General features: G+C 41.0%; 1 protein-coding gene across 1 annotated transcript in view; it reads right to left on the bottom strand.

Annotated features, from left to right (window-relative positions):
* Positions 1–18,007, bottom strand: part of tnfrsf21 (tumor necrosis factor receptor superfamily, member 21) — a 40,789-nt gene that overhangs the window by 7,407 nt on the left and 15,375 nt on the right. The window contains exon 4 of the mRNA XM_053445183.1: positions 7,468–7,733. Within this exon, the coding sequence (XP_053301158.1) occupies positions 7,468–7,733 (266 nt within the window). The remainder of the gene's footprint in view (positions 1–7,467; positions 7,734–18,007) is intronic.

The following is an 18,007-nucleotide window of genomic DNA, read 5'->3' as shown; positions in this document are numbered from 1 at the left end:
CTGTCTCTCCCTCTCTCTCCCTCTCTCTCTAGTGTGGTAATGAACCTGTGGTTTGAACCAGTAGCGACTGGTTTGGGAATGAGATCATGAGACCACGTCTTGTTTTTCTCCACATGAACCCACTCTAGCCTGAAGGTCACAGCACTGAAGATGTTATTTCACTCACCACACACTGGAAATGAAAAGAGAAAGAAACGGTTGAGGGAAAATATTTTGTTTTTGTCTGATTATTTCCTGTTCAGTTCAGTATCAGGTCTGTTGAATGAGCTCCAACAGGACACAGAATCGCCGGTGCTGTTCTCCGTCTCTCGTGTTTTCTTTCTCTGTTCCGTAATGTCTGGGTCACCGGGCTGAGCGTGATTCTGACAGAACAAACATGCTCTGTCTCGCTCACAAAGGAATGCATACATGCGTGCACAGACACATGTGCACACGGTGACCGAGGCCGTGGACTGTCACAGAGCAGCAGATGCAACTGGAACGATTGTTTTAAGTGAGCAGAATGCAGAAAAATTAAAACACAGACCCAGAGAGGGCGACAAATTCAGCAGCTTCAGGGGACAGGAAGTCGGTGGATATGTAAGAAAAATACTAGGAAAAATAAGTCTAATAAGCAACGTGGCAGAGTTCTAAACGTGTTCAAAACAACACACAGCTTTTCAGCCAGTTCTCAGAAATTCTGTTTAATTGTTTTTTTTATTTCCTATTAGTTTACTAGTTGCTTAACAGTTGGCTTCCAAAGTCTGAATTTAAATTTGATTTAATTCAGCTATCTCAGCAATGCATTTTCAGCTATCAGGATTTATTGATACTGAACTGATTGAACTGATACTCACTTCTCTCTTTATTTTATCACATTAAAGTTTAATTCTACTGGCTCCCCCAGTAACATCTTGCTTCACATTCTTCCTATAGCGGGACCCCATACTGTGATATAGGGCCTGTGTCCAAACAAACACTGTTCTCTGCAATGAACGCTGCTTTCATTTAATTACCCTGTGATGTAATAGATAGTTCAGCCAGTCGCAGCAGCTTTAAAACCATCGTCCGAATCCAGAAGAGAGCGACAAGGAGGAGCCACTGCTGAATACAAACAGAGAGTTTGTGCCACTCTACGGTTTCAGTGTCTTGCTAAAGAGCACAACGGAAGGGAGAGTGAAACTCACTTTCCCCAGTCAAGAACATTTCTCCAACTTCTCCTCTTAACATTTACATAATATTGGAGCACAAGTCCTTCTGGTTAGTGGACAATCACTTAAACGCCCTTAGCGACAGCTGCCCATCATCAGCGACAATCATTACAGCCTCAAATATCAGCATTTTACAGGTTAAAAAACTGGGTTTTATTGTCACCTCCAACTAGAAGTTCATGTTTTATTGTCTTAGCTGGTTTATGCCCAAACTAGATGTGAAGGTGGTGTAAAGGCCAAGAAACATCAAGATAATGTTTTCACTTAGTCTGCATGGGTGAAAAACAGGTGAAATTGTAAGAGGTTTCCATAAAATGTCTGTGTACATCGTATATGCATCTGATCTCAATACATGTATATGTGATAAGGTAATAAAGCGGCCAACCAACATTGGAAGTTACATGTGTCTAATAGAAATTGCTTTTGGTAGATTCACTTCTAGTCCTAGTTTGAAAATCCAGGAGGTCAAATTACCTAATTATCTCTTTTTCCTCTGAATAACCTTTGATTTGTGTTATGTCTTAGTTGGTGGCATCATATGGGGTGAGGCAGTAGCCTCTCTCTGCATGATATACAGGATGTGACAAACATTACCGGCCCACTGCCACGTGAAAGCCCTGTCCCTTCACTGACCACCCAGAGTGAGCACACTGCGTACTCGTCTGCCACTTTGTCTGAGGCCACACGGACTCTGATTACTTTATGCTGGCAGCATGGGCTGCTAAGGATGGAGGTGCAGCAGCACTGTGTGTGTGTGTGTGAGGGGTGTGTATGTATGTATGTATGTATGTGTGTGTGTTTGTGTGCGTGTGTGAGAGAGCCAGAGAGAGAGAGGTAGAAAAGGATCAGGCGGAGTTGCTGACTACCCCTGTCAGAACAGCACAAGGGTCTGTGGGGGACACGGGGCTCAGACACACACACACACACACACACACACACACACACACACACACACACACATACATGCACACACACACAAACACACACACACACACACTTGGCACACAGCCCAGCACTCATATGTCCACACACATTCAGAGTCATCCAGCCTCACTGGCAGAGCAGGCAGACTGCTGCAGTGTGAAGGGCACAGGGGACAGAACCACACAAGGGTCAAACTTTGATTAGTTAGATCAATCTCACTCGGCTGTAATGACTCCCCACACAGATGAGCTATTAACTAAGTTGCCGCTAAGTTAGAACCTCAGCCCAGACCCACGGTTAGAGACTCTATGATGTCATGGTGCATTCAGCCCTCACCACTAAAGTAGATTTTCAATGGATAAGTCTGGGCCCAGATGACATTAAAGCATACCGAATGTCAAATACACTCACAAACATATGCACATAATCTCTCTGAATTACCTTTAATAGAATAGTCGCAGTTTCTGGGAAATCCCCCCCCCCCCCACACACAAACACAAAGTAATGGATGTGGTTTCCACTTTACCATCTTATGGGGCTCGTTGTGGAAGCCACTGAAAGGCATCTAATGGGACCTGAATCATTAACACCCAATTAGGGCAGAAATTGCATTTGATTGTGCATCATTGTGGCAGCAACAGGGGAAATGACTACTGTGGGCTGTAATGTTTTTGTGGAGTCACTTTGCAGATGAGAAGGCGTGGAAAAGCAAAGAGGAGGGAAGAGGACAAACACGGAGGGCAGATGAAAGATGTCTGTGTGCGTGTGTCACTAAAAAACAGATTCCATTTCAGTTGTCTAACACAAATTACTACACGCTTATTATAACGTGGCAGACTACGTCATCTTTCGCTAGGTGTCCATCATTAGAGGATTACTGTAGTTTTCCCCACATACTTTTCCTGCCAAGTTTTCAAATTGGATCCCAGGAGATTAAAAAAGGCCTCAGAATTATAATTGTTGCATCCACAAGGTTACAACAAGGTCCTAATGCAACTGCCCTTCAACTCTTCACATCTTATCCTCACTGTAATGTACATGATATTTAAAATTAAATGAAATCATATACAACATACTACACTGATTGACCGCTAAGTGATAAAGTGCTGCACATAGATTCACTACAAATGTGCATGTGAACAGAACTCAGATCTGCTCCTGGAGTCACATGAACCTTGAGTACTTTCTGCAGTTTCAAACCAAACCGCTCTCTGACTTTTTGACAACTTTGCAGACAACCTGATCTGGACTCTGCTTTGAGTTGATAAGGACTAAAAATAGATAGTAAAAAAAGAAAAATCACCATTTCCCCTTCGTATTTGTTGTGTTTGTGACTCTTCCCTCAGGAAGGCAGCTCCATCTGCTGCAGTCTTTGACACGAGGCATCTATCAACAATACACAGGGGGGTTTATCAAAATGAAACAGTATTGCTCCTCTTTATCACTTATACATAGTGCATCTTGATGCCCTGAGTCTGGTGCAGCAGTGTCTCTATTTTTTAGATGAACAATGACAGTTCCTAGTGTCTTGTCAAAGTTTGGAAGATTTATTGATGCTAATAGTTGAAAATAAATTTGATCCATTGAAACAGAGTTTTTAAAACTAAAACATGGGCCAGACGTATCCGTAGCAGAGTTGATGCATTTTAAAATAAAAACTTAGTAGTATGGATGTCTTCTCAGTTAAGTGGAGGGATGAGACATTCTTCCATTATTTGGTGTTGTATGCTGGTGGTGCTGATAAAATGTTGCCAAAAATTTCATATCCTTAGTGAAGGCACATGATCTGGTTCCTCCAGGTTTTGATTTGACATCTATAGATATACTTTATATGTAAGCAGAACTTAAGTCTAGACATTTTGTGGAAATCTCCACACAGGTACTTTGAGGTGATTCAGCTCACAGTGAGGATGAGGAGAAATGAGAGCGAAAGTCAGGGGAATCAAGTCTGTCACTCTTCTTTCTGTTTCCGGCTCATCCGCAGCTGACATCAAATTTGAAAACATCCATCAGACAGCTGATGCTCGGTTGTTCCAGCAGCGACACTGATTTCCTTTTTTTTCAATGACAAATAATGACCTTATGTAACAGATGCGTCAACATTTTTCAGTCACATTGACGTGCTGTGAAACGAGTCAATGACCCTGACCTTTTGAATGGCCAATATCCAGTAGGTCTGTCACAGCAACTCTGTTGTTGTCTTTCACTATAGTTGTAATCAGCTGTCCCCAATCTGATCCAACTTTAATTATATGTCCACACTTGCCTTTATGTTTAGCCTTTACTGACACTAAGTTACCCATAATAACCGTTGTGAGCTACCAACCTCCAGTCAGCGCAATGCTCATTTTCAGAAACAACACCTCCAGAGGTATAACATTACAAATTAACTTGTGTGACCCCATATGGGAATGGTTTGGCCTCACACCGGGAGAGCTGGACCATTTACTGCATGTCATTCCTGTCACACTCTCGCTCCACATTTCCTGTCTGTGCATCACTGTAATTATCAAATAAACCTTAAACACCAACTTTGATATTAGGACTGTCCTCTCAAAATCAAGCACTTACATTTGTGTGTTCCCTGTTTTTAGGCTGGGACTCTGTGCATATATTGAGTCTCCCACAGAGGGTGGTATCATCTCAAGTGTATTTCTGTCTTTAACAAGGGGGTCCTCAGCGAAGGTCCTCTTCGCCATTCCGTTGGCTACAGAGTTTACCCAGAGTTTCCCTTTCACACATGCACAACGCAGCAGGAGGTTCTCTGAAGAGACGCTTTCACAACAGCAACAAATCCTCCACATTATTCAGGAGAGAGGTGAAGCAGCTAGGTGCAGCAGACAGAGGCAGGAAGTGACATACTAACATAGCTGAGGAGATCACGTGACTTTCTTGACAACACACAGACACCGGTGTCGGCTCTTATAACGTGTGTGTCACCTCTTCATCAACCCCCCCACTCGCTGGTAATGAATCCAGCGGTTGATCCCCTGCTGGGTTCACACATGGACTTTTCCTGGGTTTCTAAATACATTTTATTAGGAGAACCAGGAGGAGAAAGTCTGCAAAAACTGTGATTGTGTTCACACATGCACCTCCTCCAGAGAAAATATGGAGGAACTGGAGAGTTCAGTGCGTGTCTGAAAGCTGATTTAAAGAAACATTTTTATAGGTGTCCTTTCTCCTAGTTCTGATCTTGCGGTCTATTTCATAAATGTTCAAATTTGTTATCCTTTTTTCATCTGTAATTTTATTTTTTGTATTGTGCTCTAATAATGTGTAATTCTAAATGTTATTTTCCTATTGTTTTAACTTACAAAGCACTTTGTTAAAGTTAATTCAAGGAGCTATATATATATAAACCATATTATTATGACAGCACTGACCTTGAAGAGGTTGGTCAAGAGCACTCACTCGATACGAATCTCTAAGAAATTAGAAGAAAAAAAAGAAAGAAAGAAAAGTGGATGGTGATGAAGGATCCAGTGTGTCCCCAGTGTTTGTGTTTTTCTGTGTGTGTGTGTGTGCGTGTTGTGAGGCAATTACAATACGATACTGATACCAGGCCGGGCATGAGGGGCCAATGAGTGAGATTAGTCATGTGAGGCGTTTACTAAATTACAGGCGTCTGGCTGCAGACATGAACCAGACTGCTTTAATGTCAGCATGTGTGATGGAGGCTGAGCTCGGCCCCTATAGAGGCAATTTATAGAAGAGCAGAGATAAGCGAGGGCAGAGGCACTGTTTGTTTTGAATGTCCATGCAATTTGTCTCATTTGTCTCTGCACTTTTGATCATGACTTCTGGGATATGTTCAAATTGACATTGATGGCATGGGCTAGGTGACATCTACTTGTGTCTATTTGTTTTAATCACATGCAATTACACATCTGAACACACAGCAAAATGTACGAGGGGAAATGTTGACAATCAATGTGCAGGGCTGATTCCGGACCTCCACCGCTGCGTACCTACAGCTCTAGTTTGTTCCATGATTCAAAAGGTCCCTTCATTTTCGACCAGTAGGAGGAAAACTAATCAGAGTTTAGAAGGTGAGGTCAAGAATAGGAATGTAATCTTAGCACAAAACTAGTCGGCGAGCTGGTCGGGAAAAATAGAGACAGAATTATAGTAACAATTGTGCATTATCGCGTGAAATGTGAAAAAGGTTAACTGCTCTAAAACATCCATCCCAACAGCTCCCATGTCCTGAGAATGACAATGGCAGGACTATGACCTCAAAAGGACAGAAACTTCCACCCTCGCTAACTCACTTATCCCAACAAAAACGTCCCAAAACTCTTTATAGGACAGAGTCTGCAGCAGTGACTGTAATTACTGTTTAAGCAACAAATCCTTCTCATGAAGACAGCTGTTGCTTTAATGCGAGGAATGCAGCTGAACCCCAGGGACTGGCTTCAGCGGGACACACCAGAAAGCTTTCCTCACAGATTCAATTTCAGAGGGGGAGATGCAGGGAACACAGTGTACTGAAGCTTGTGCTAGTGATGTTGATGGAGCCGCAGATTGAAAAGATGCGGAGACAGCAAAGGTCACGTTTGTTTTCCTGACGCCAGTGTCGTAGTATTTGAATCAAGGAGTCATGACTCCACTAGGACTTGAGAACCAATGGAGACAAACACTGACTCCATTTGGACTCAGATGATGGAGACTAATAGGTTTTAGGTAATAGGTCTCAATAATTTCACATAAGATAATATGATGATAACTATAATAAAAATGTATCATTATTTAATGTCGTCCATGGCTACAAGTAGTTTACTATGTATAACATCAGTTAATGATGTATTAACAGATGCCCTGAATCGTGCGCTTTGCTTTCATGGATTTGACATCAAGATCTTTGCCCACCAAGTCTGTGTTTTACACCCAAAATTGTGGTATATTTAAAATCTCACATTGTGTCAACCACAATGACACACCAACTCAAAAACACCCGTCCGTAATATACGTTTTTGGAGAAGGTTTGATTTCCTGCTTTATTCAAAATTCACTTTATTCCTTACGAGTTCTCAGGATTGGATGTTTTCTATTTCTTTTCCTTTTTTCAAGAAGTGACAGGAGCACAAAATCACTTCCATTTTTATCTACCACTGTTTTTTCTTTGGAACAAATATAATGAAATGCATCAGACTCAGTGTGCAAGGTTTCTGTGCATGACGACTTTGATAGGATGACGCACTACCTAAACTCTTCAGACTTGACTTGGACACTTCTTTGGAAGATTCAAGTTTAGGGACTCGACTGCAACACTACCTGACACTCTTCTGAATAAACGTGTTAATGTGTTCAGTAGAATGTCTTGTCCAAAATCATAATCAAACTAGCCTACCTGTGGGTTGTCCTCCATGACACAGCGGATTTTCTCAACTACATCGATGCGGCGCTGTCGGTGCAGGGCATTGATCAGCTTGGCCAAGTTGGCGTCGCTGTCCCGGATGGTCCAGTGCTGCAGCGCTGCGTAAGCCCTCTCGTGATCCGATGAATAGCCATTGGAGAAGGCTGCCACCTCACGCTCCGTGGCATTAGCAAGCGACTGATAAATGTCGATCCAATGGGTACCCACGTGGGCCGCCACCAGCTTCAGGATATCCACCCCTAAGCAGAGAAAGAGAGAGAGAGAAAGATATTAGAGGTTAAAAGTAAAGAAAGAGGGCTTGTCATCATTCTTTAACCACTGCTAAGTCATTCATTGCATTAAAAAGAAAACAAAATAAGACTCTTGTGATTTCTGGATTTCTTTCTTATTGAATAATGTAGGCCAGCAGCTGTGTACTGTGTTAACCAACTGGATGCCACAGCAAACAAACTGCCTTAAGTGAGCTCCATGCAATACACCAGAGTTCTCTTTCTCTCATTTACCCTGACCATATGCATGTGTGTATGTCTGAGTTTCTGAAATGATGTGTGATTACATACACTTTGAGTTTGTAGGTCTGTCATGTATTACTCTTTCTTGCCCTATTTTTCTTGCAATTTAACCTGTGGATATCGTTGGGTTCTCTCATCTCTTCTCTCAAGTCCTAGAACATCCTCTAGAGCATTCGCTCCTATAGGGTTATAGGATAAACTGAGTGGCAGCAAGATGATTAACAAGGCTGAATGTGTTTGTTAAAAAATGTCTCTCATTCCTTGGTGGAAAACTGCAAATCCACCTCAACTGGCATCCAGAAGATGTTCAAATGAGATATGAATATTTGTGGCTGGAACAACACTATGTGAAATTAGGCTGCAACCACACTTTGCTTCACTGGTAAGTTAATGTTATATGTCTTTGGTGGATCTGATGAAGGTTTCTCAAGTCTGAGGACGTTACTCAAGTGACATCACTGGTGTCTGACTCCACATGATTTACATAGTTGAGCTTAAAGAGACTAACAGTCAATACATCATGTCCACAACATTGTTTCAATGACGTAACCCAGAGGATATATCCTGCTGACTTTTGCAATCCCATGACTTCTCCTCCAACATGAGGATGAAATTTGTGGATTTCCATTGATTTTGGTAAACACATTCATGTCCACCCTCAAAATGAAATGCAGCAGCTTTTTTGTTTTCAAGTTTCGTTTGTGTAAGTTCACACCACCAACTTTCAAGGAAGGCCAGGCCTTGAAAACAGAAGTCACATGGACTCAGTGACAAGTGTTGACATGTGCAAGCAGTAAAAGAGGTCAAAGAATTTATGGGGAGCGGTCAAAACAATCACTTCACAAGTACATACTTAGCAAGATGGACAGGTCGACACTCGATGTTATTCTCTGGGTGTCGTAGTGTAACTGAGGAATCATCGGCTAGGTCACATTTAGCTTTTTCTAAATCCGTTTTAGTTATATACTAACTATACTGAAGAACGATTAGCACTTAAAGTTTTTTCCCCTTTTCAGATCCTCTGTTGTTTTTTATACCACAATCAATTTCCTGTAAAATCACACATTTTGTTTGCCCATGTCTTCACTGACCCCCGCCACAGGCAGTCTGTGGGAAAAGTTGCTTACTCCGCCACTCCCTATCGCATATCATCCACATGTTAAGTACCTACACAGGCAAGTATGTGAACAATTACATTCATGTTATGGTTATTGAATGGCTTTGAGACATTATATTTCCATTTAGACCATTTCTTTTATTTTCCTCACAATCTCTATTGTGACACCAATATCACCTCTTGTCAATTTGTCCTTTACCATGAATAATGATTTTTCACAGCAGCTCTCCCTCTCCAACATTCTGCTGTCTGTTCTCTCTGCTCCACTTCCCCTGACTGTTATGCGACTCAACGGTGACTCAACTGGAATTATAAACGCTGACTCATCTGTTGGACAAGCAGGAATATAGAGGCTACCTTGTTTCGTTCGATGTCAAAAAATGTAGTGCTGATGCATGTGCGAGGGTGAGTATCAAAGAAAATGTGTAGTATTAAGGAATTTGGCTCATGATGAAGTACATGAAAAAGTTGGTTAAGATGCGTCTTAGTACCTAATTATCTAAATTTTATTTATGTGTGTGTGTGTGTTTCCCAAAGGTGGTTCACATATCAAATTACCTTTTTTCTGATCTCTGATTAGATGATCTACAGTATCTAGTTGTATCTATATTGCAATATAGTAAGTGCTTGTTTACTTGTATGCTTGAAGAAGGACCAAAAACGAATTCCAGAAACAGCTAGGTAACCAGTTTTGATGAGGCGTTTTGGCATTTTTACACAGCTAACGAGCTAGCTATCTGTAGCTCACGGTGTCATATAAGCGCAGGTCATGATCATGGACTATGATTGCAGCAAGACTAATTGATTTACAATATTCTTAATTACATAATCTACCAATTGTCATTGCTGTTCCCTTTATTTCTATCAAACATTTTCTTATGTATAAATACTGTAAACATTGACACACCTTTCCATTATGTCGAAAAAAAAATCCTCTAACCAATGTTGTAAGTCTTGTAATTATGCTGATGTGTTCAGTTACATGTGACATCTATTGCACTTCTGTTCGTCCTGGTCGAGGGATCCCTCACATGTTGCTCTCTCTGATTTATTTAGGTTTCTCTGAGCTGTTTCTACCTTGTTGAGCCCTATGTTACACACATGCGAATACGAGCTATCCAAATAAAATTTGATTGATTCATGTGATTGACAAGCTGGTCACACAAATCGTCGGTAGACCAGTCGTTATCAATTGAGTTTCAGTTCACGTCCACGGCCCCGGAATTTGGACACAGCTCATGTGTTTATTGTGAGCTTTAGAGCTGCCCTGCAAGTGGATTCTGAGACGTTTGAAGAAGGACACTTAAGAGTCTGCACTTTGAATAATGTATCTCCCTGGAGTGGCGCCCTCTGAATTTGAGATTAAGGCTTGGTTAGTTTATGGCAAGGTAACTGGCTGGGATTAAAGTAAATTCTATCTCAGATTTAGTGAATGGGAAACATTCACAGAGAAATCGTCAACAACCTAGGTCCCTGCGCTAATCTAAGTTAACTTGCTAAAAGTAAGTGGCATTGAATTGACAATTTTTTTTTAACGTCATCATACCTTATGGTAGCATAGTATGGTAGCGCGATCTGAATGACTCATTAAACTGTTTTTTTTACTTTTTTGTAATGTGTGGCTGTCACACTTCTAGAGAAACAACACAGAATTAATTCCTCTTACTTTTGATAAAGCTGAGCCTGATTAACGTCTACTGCAGCAAACATGGTAAGTGCATAAATCCAGGATGATTCAGAGAGACTGGACCAGAGAGATTAACTGGATGAAAGCCAGTGGTAGACATTCATGATGTCACTCATGAAAAACACACACACACACACACACACACACACACACACACACACACACACACACACACACACACACACACACACACACACACACACACACACACACACACACACACACACACACACACACACACACACACACACACACACACACACACGTAGGGCACACATAAGCTGAGAGCCAAGTATAAATATGCATGCGAAGGCTGCACACATGCTTACACAGACATTACATGCAACATCCTTGCAACCCCCTTACTGTCAATAATCACCTCAAAACCCTCACATAACCCTTAACCTTCACTCAACATACCGGTAAAGCTTATAAATTTAAACTCCATCCCTCCTCTTCAGCCTAAACTAACTTATCAATTAATACTATCCATATATATAACCAAATCTTACACCAAATCCACAGCACTAATCCTAAACTGAGTCTTTGTAGAAGTGAAAACCAGCTATGTTTGACCTTATTCCTCAAAGTGTCCAGACTACACCCACCGACCCACCCACCCACACCCACCCACACACACACCCACCCACACACACACTGCTCTTACTCTACAGTAATATACTTAAGTGAATCCTCGTGGGACCTAGGACCTCGCGTGCCATCCTTCTGGCCTGAGAGTCTGTCGTCTCTGATCCACATTACTGGCCATAACACACTAAGACAGAAGAGAAATCCCCCTGCTCTGCATGCCTCATTGCCAATGGTAGATGACCACATTTAAATGACCTATATAAGTCTTGTGATGATTCAGTATGTCAGCCTGCATATGTGTTTGCATGGGAAGTAGTTGCATCCCCGGGCTGTTTGTGTGTAAAGGGTGTACAAATGCCAGTGTTTATAGAAAACTGACATGTCAAGCTTTGATATTCTATCACACAGTTGCCTGGAAGGCCCAAACTGATGTCGGTGTCATCTTTGCAAGTATAACAGTGCATAATTAGACCTTTTTTGGTTGATATTTGTGGTGTTGGAAAGTAACAACTGAAGTGTCAAGTCCCATCCTACACTCATTATGGAGAATCGCCTCTTGTGAAAGATAAAGTGCAGCAGCTTATTATGACCTGGATAATTTGACCAAATTAATTTAAAAACAGTTTCTGTCATTTTAGGTAGTTCTTATGTCAGTAGGACGTGAATAGTGAGGCTCCACTCCCCCATCACTACTGCGGAGTTTAGGTCCTGGAGCTGGGGTGAGAATTGAAAACTGTAAACGGCAATTCAATTAGAAAACATCCAAAGAGGACAATTACCAAACAACGCTGGCCAACCGATGGTGTAACTTCAGACAGTCATGATGCACTTGACTGGCCAATGTTGGGACTTTTTCACAAACTCAACTCACTCAGTCAACGACATTTTGGAATGTAGCACTGGACTGCGTGACCGGTTCAGCCGGAAATTTTTTACATTCTACTGTATAGAATATGTTTAGTGTAGTTGCCATATGAAGTGTGTGTGTTACCATGTTAACACTCAGTAATTAGCACAAAACACAAAACTGAAGCTCATGAGAATGTCTATGGTTTTAAACCGAAGCATGAGAGAAATAGAAATGTCAAAGTCATTGTTGCGAAAACATCAGGGGAATTCATCTTCTGGGTAAAATGAAGGTCTCTACAAAACTGACAATAATAGTTGAGCTGCCTACAAACCAACTAATGCTTCCATCTCCAGCGCCACGCTGCTGGAGTGGCTAAAGATGCCAAACATGTGATTGATTAAGAATCTGAATGTGAGGACCTGCAGCTGTTCCCTGTTTTGTATCACAGTAAATGTCTTCAGGTTTTTGATAGAGCCATGCAGGAACCTCTACATGCAAAGTGGTCAAAGCACAATCAGAGCATGATGAGAAAAGGAGCCAACCATAGTTTCAGTGAAAAATTGTAAAAGAGGTGAATGGGGGGGTCAGGTTTTCTTAACTCTACACAGTGGATCCCTGTCGGTAAGGGAACGACAAGGGTGTCAGAAAAATCTTTAAGCAAATTAAATAGAGCTCTCAATTGTAATGACAAGATTACATGGAAAACTCAGTACCAATTGAACAAAAACCAAAGACATCTATGGAAATGATAAGGTTTGCTGATGCTTCCCCTCCTCTATCGTTTCTTCTAACACATGAATTGTGGCCAGAGATAATGTGTTGCCTCCCCGAGCATGGAAAACTGTCGACAAGACCTTGGAATTTGATCTTACATTTTTTTCTCAGTGTTGAAATGTGGAGCTGTGGAAATCAGTTTGGCATAAGAGATAGCTGAATTAATAGCTGTGACCTTTTTAGCCTCAACGTATCCAACACATCAAATTAACTGAAACATGTTAACAAATTAATGACGGTCATAGAGGCCCCATTTCTTAAACCCTCTCTTGCTTCTTATTTAAAGAATAATAAGGTTTTGTTCAAATCAAAAGGTCAAATGAGGGGAAACATGCCCTCTGGATCCAACAAGTGTTCTCCCCTCTGAAGCCTGTTATTGTTTGTAACATGATGTGAAGCAGGGCGCCATGTGCGTCAGCATCTTTACAAATACCATTTTGTTAATCACATCACATAGTACTCTCAGGTTTGCTCTAATTTGGGAAAACACAATGTTAAATTGGTGAAATGTGTGCGGGATCACAACAGGCGCTTTATACCTACAACCAGGCAACAACGCCCCCCCAAGCTCCGCTCTTCACAATCAATCCCAGGCTGAAGTGAGAGCAGACTATCCCGGCCCACCCTGGTACTGCACAGCGCAGTATATTCTAACACGTGGCTCCCTGCTGGGCTTGGATGTGGAACTTGGCATTGGATGTTTAACAAGAGAGGATGTTGGGCAGGTAAAATGTTCTTTTCCTTCATGTTTTCCTCTGCAATCTACATCTTACTTTGGAAATATACGTTGTAAATAATATGGCTGAGACCACAGTAATCCCGACCTACCCCTATCTGATGTACTCTCAAAGGAATCTAATGGTGGTTTTCCATGTTTGAGGCTATTAACTGCAAACTGCACACACTTTACATTACTGCTGAACGTTTTCCTAAGTGTAGCATAAGGGTTTGGATTGATTTAACTAGGCTGCCTGTGTTTTTCATTAAATTTCACTCAGGTGGGCCAATGTGTGATATTGTAGGTCATCTTCATTGTGTGTCTTTAACTACAGATTGCTGCTTGTCATAGTCAGTGTGTTGATTATTCCAACTCTGTGTGTTCAGTCACTGAGGGAGCACAGAGAGGGGTGGCCGATGGCTCAGCTTATCATAGCACATACGCACTTACACTCCCTCACACAAACACATGCATGCTCACACTCTCTCACAAACAGACACACAGTCACAAACAAACACACGCACACACACTTACAAACACAGTTTCAGAGGTGAAAGTTAGGAAGAGGTGTCCCCTGAGTTTGTGTCTCATTCTGTCTTTCAGTAGGAATTTTTGATTCAGTATTTGACACAAGTCATTGGACTTCTTCAGCAACACTTGCCACACTATTAAGAATTAGCCAAGATACGCTTGTTGAATGTGCTAATCCCGGACCATGGAATTTATATAAAGATGGAAGATCTTTTATTGGCTTCACCAATAAAAAATTAAGCCAAGTTATCCCTGACACTAATTCTCCAATCTTGCAGCGATCACTTCAATTGGAGCCACAGCCAGTATAGTTGCGTTATGGAGGTCCCGCTGTTACATTAGATTGCCCAATCGATAGTTATTCTCAGCAGTCAGTAAAGACATTTTCCCTTTTATAGCATCAAATAGAATAAAGACTTTCTTTAAAGTCTGGACGAAAACATACATTTGTGTCAAAAGAAATACCTGGAATGACACACGACCAGCTTGGAAAAAAATCTATTTGATAGAAACTTAGACTTTTTTGTTTGGTCCATGTCCCATTCACTAACATAGAGGAGGTGTGGTTTATGACCTCTAATGCAGCCAGCCACAAGGGGGCAATCAAGACGCTTTGGCTTCACTTTTGGGGAGCTGTCATGTCATCCATCTATATATAGATATAAGTCTGGGGACCAAAACATCAACATGAATGTGAATGCTAGGAAATATGTCAAAGTCGTATAATGATTTTATGGGTGGGTTGTTGCTGATTCACATCCTTAACATCAAAAAGGTGGTGAAATCTGAGATAAAAAGATACAACATTTGATACTTATTACTGTATTGACTATAACAGTATTAAAGTATTAATTACTCACTTTGTGTTTTTTGGTATGTGATAAGCCTTAGGAAAAGGGTACTTATTGAGCCACATCTCAAACTCATGGATCTTTTAATCAAACTGGATTTCGTTCATCTTCAGTCTGAATCCTTACTTGGCCTTTTGTTTATTCCGTCTGGAATACAGGCAGAAATATCTAGCACCGTCTATCATGGCTCCAGTATGTGTTTTGTTTGTCTTTGTGGTCTTGATGAGATGCATAATTGGGACATAAGGGTGCACACTTTAGGACAATCTCTGCCTGGAGGTATTTGTGGTCCTCCACATAGTCGAACAAATGAAAAGTCCGATGCTGATGTTGTTTGTGCTGAGTACAACATTTTAGGTCAAAGGTGGGTACAACAGCAAGGTCAGCTTATTGTAGCCTTAAACTAACCTTTATACAACCTTGTTGTGATTCCCTTTCATTTGATTTGAGTGCAGCACCCTCGTTACTGATAAACAAATAAGTCTTTCAGATCCTGTGCAATAAAAATCTGGCCTGTGGCCCTGGAATGCCCCATTCGGTCCTGCTGTGAAGGAGTAGCAATTTTCACTACTTCCTGGCGGGTTTAAAAAATGCCAAGTACTGTATGTGTGTGATCTGCGCTTTGACATTTCCCTTTCTTTTTTTCCTTTATTGCCCCTAGTAAAGGGGCATTACAACCTTCAAGGGGAGCCAGCTGTGCACCTTGGAAGGATTAAGAAGCTATTTTGTTTTATTTTCCAGAGATTAAAAAACAGTGTAAAGTGGTTGTTTGTGTTGCATGTGCATACGTACATCTCCAGATAAATGCATACACATGGGCACAGAATTACTCACCCAATCAAAACACACATACACACATACCTTACAAAGAGACACACACATTTAGTTTTATCTAGTTATGTTTCCATAAATATTTACCCGTACTGGCAGAAGTTGGAAAAAAGTAATTTGTGAGGGTGGCAGCATAGGTGACAAATTAAGCATCATTATATAAACAATTTAGTGGCTTTAGCTTTAGTCATGCTGTCAGCAATAGTACTGGCAACATCATCTATGAACATATCTGTATAAGACAGAAGACATTTTTTTTTATCAATTCAAACAAATGAGAATCAGTTTCAATCATTATCTGTTATTATCTCAGCACCATAGATGCGTTCCTGTTACTTCAATTACAATGGAACAACATTAAAGCACCATTAATTTCATCTTTTCTTTTTTCTTTGACCACTTGAAGGCAGCAGAACAAGCTCTCAGTACATCTGACATGCTTATAAAATTGTTATAACCTCATAAAGCTGTTATGACAAACAAGCAAGCAGTTGCTTATTTACATAACCAGCAGACTCGGATCATTATTAGCATTCAACTGAAGTTGTGCTTTTAACTCAACTTTGGTCTAACCTGATGCCTTGCTTTGCTTCTAAATTATCCACTTATCAACCAGCTAGATAATAACTTTAGCTGCCTCCTGTTTGGTGTCGATTAGGGTTGGGCAAAATGCTACAATTCTCCATTCTGCCACAATCAGGCCAACAACTGTAGATTGAGAACATGGGCATGCACATCAAAAATAGGTAAGTACAACAAAATACACATCATATTGTACAACTCTAGGGCCCTGTTCAGACTTGGTATCAACAACCGTCTTTAGAGATCTGACCACAAGTGGATAGCATAACGTTTGTAGTATTAAAATGCATAACCAATGTGTTCGTGAAGACCAAATCATCTTGTTTTTGAGTAAGTCTGAGTTTACAGATGCATGCGATGATGCTGTATTCATATGTGTGTATGTGTCTGTGTGTGTTGGTGTGTGTGAGAGAGAAAAAAAAAGTGATCAAGTCAGGAGGGCCTGAACGAATTAATATATTTATATATATATATATATATATATATAGCCCGGATGCAGAGCATTATATTAGCGAAAATAAAATAACAAATAGTCCAGAAAATCTGCCAGAAATCCATCGCAAATAGATAATATTTTTCACCCAATCGGCAAACCTTAATGCAGAGTGGATGGCACAAAGTCAGTATACCAGCTTTTGAGAGCGAACTAGTTTTGAGACTTGAATCCAAAACAATGAGCATAGAGAGACTAAAATTATCCATAAAGCTGAGAGGAGCTGCATTGTCAGGGTTTACTTTTTTGCGTGTTCCTCACTTCAAGTAAAGCACTTTCCCATTACCACTGATCAATTGTTCATACACAGACTATTTATTACTGCAGCTTTAAGAACAATAGTTCTTTTGATTAGGGATTTGAAATCAACATAGCTGCAATGGACAGTGGCAAAAGCTTAACTTTATCCTTTGGGTATCTAGTCTAACAATACACAACTCCTCCACTATCTCTCTCTCTCTCTGTATTTCCTTCTCTTTATAGCTCTTTTTACTGTCCGATTGACCCACTAATGTGCTTTGCCAACCAAGCAACAACCCCAGTGCAGCTAAAACCAGATTATTCCAGTTCTCTGTGGTCAGTCACGGAGGGAGCAGGGAGAGGGTGGCGGGTGGCTCAGCTTATCATAGCACATACACACTTACACTCTCTCTCACACAACACACACACTTACACTCCCTCTCACACAAAAACTCACACATACACACTTACACACAGACACACAGTTTCAAAGTGGAGAGTCAGGCGGGAGTTGTCCCCTGAGTTTCTTTCTGTCTATCACTGTGAAATCGAGAGCTCAGCTGTGGGGCAAAATGTTCACCACTCGTTGATAGCCACAGTGTGAACAAACAGGACAAAGTCGTTGAAGGGGGTGCCAGTGGTAATGGAGTGAGAGAGGAAGAAGATAAGTGAAAAGGGGAAACGGAGAAGGAAAAAGGAGGGCAGATAGTAACACAAAAACACAAAACAAAAATGA

Source organism: Pleuronectes platessa, chromosome 17 (assembly GCF_947347685.1).
Source record: "Pleuronectes platessa chromosome 17, fPlePla1.1, whole genome shotgun sequence".
NCBI classification, from domain to species: domain Eukaryota; kingdom Metazoa; phylum Chordata; class Actinopteri; order Pleuronectiformes; family Pleuronectidae; genus Pleuronectes; species Pleuronectes platessa.
This window is presented reverse-complemented; position numbering and strand designations above follow the sequence as displayed.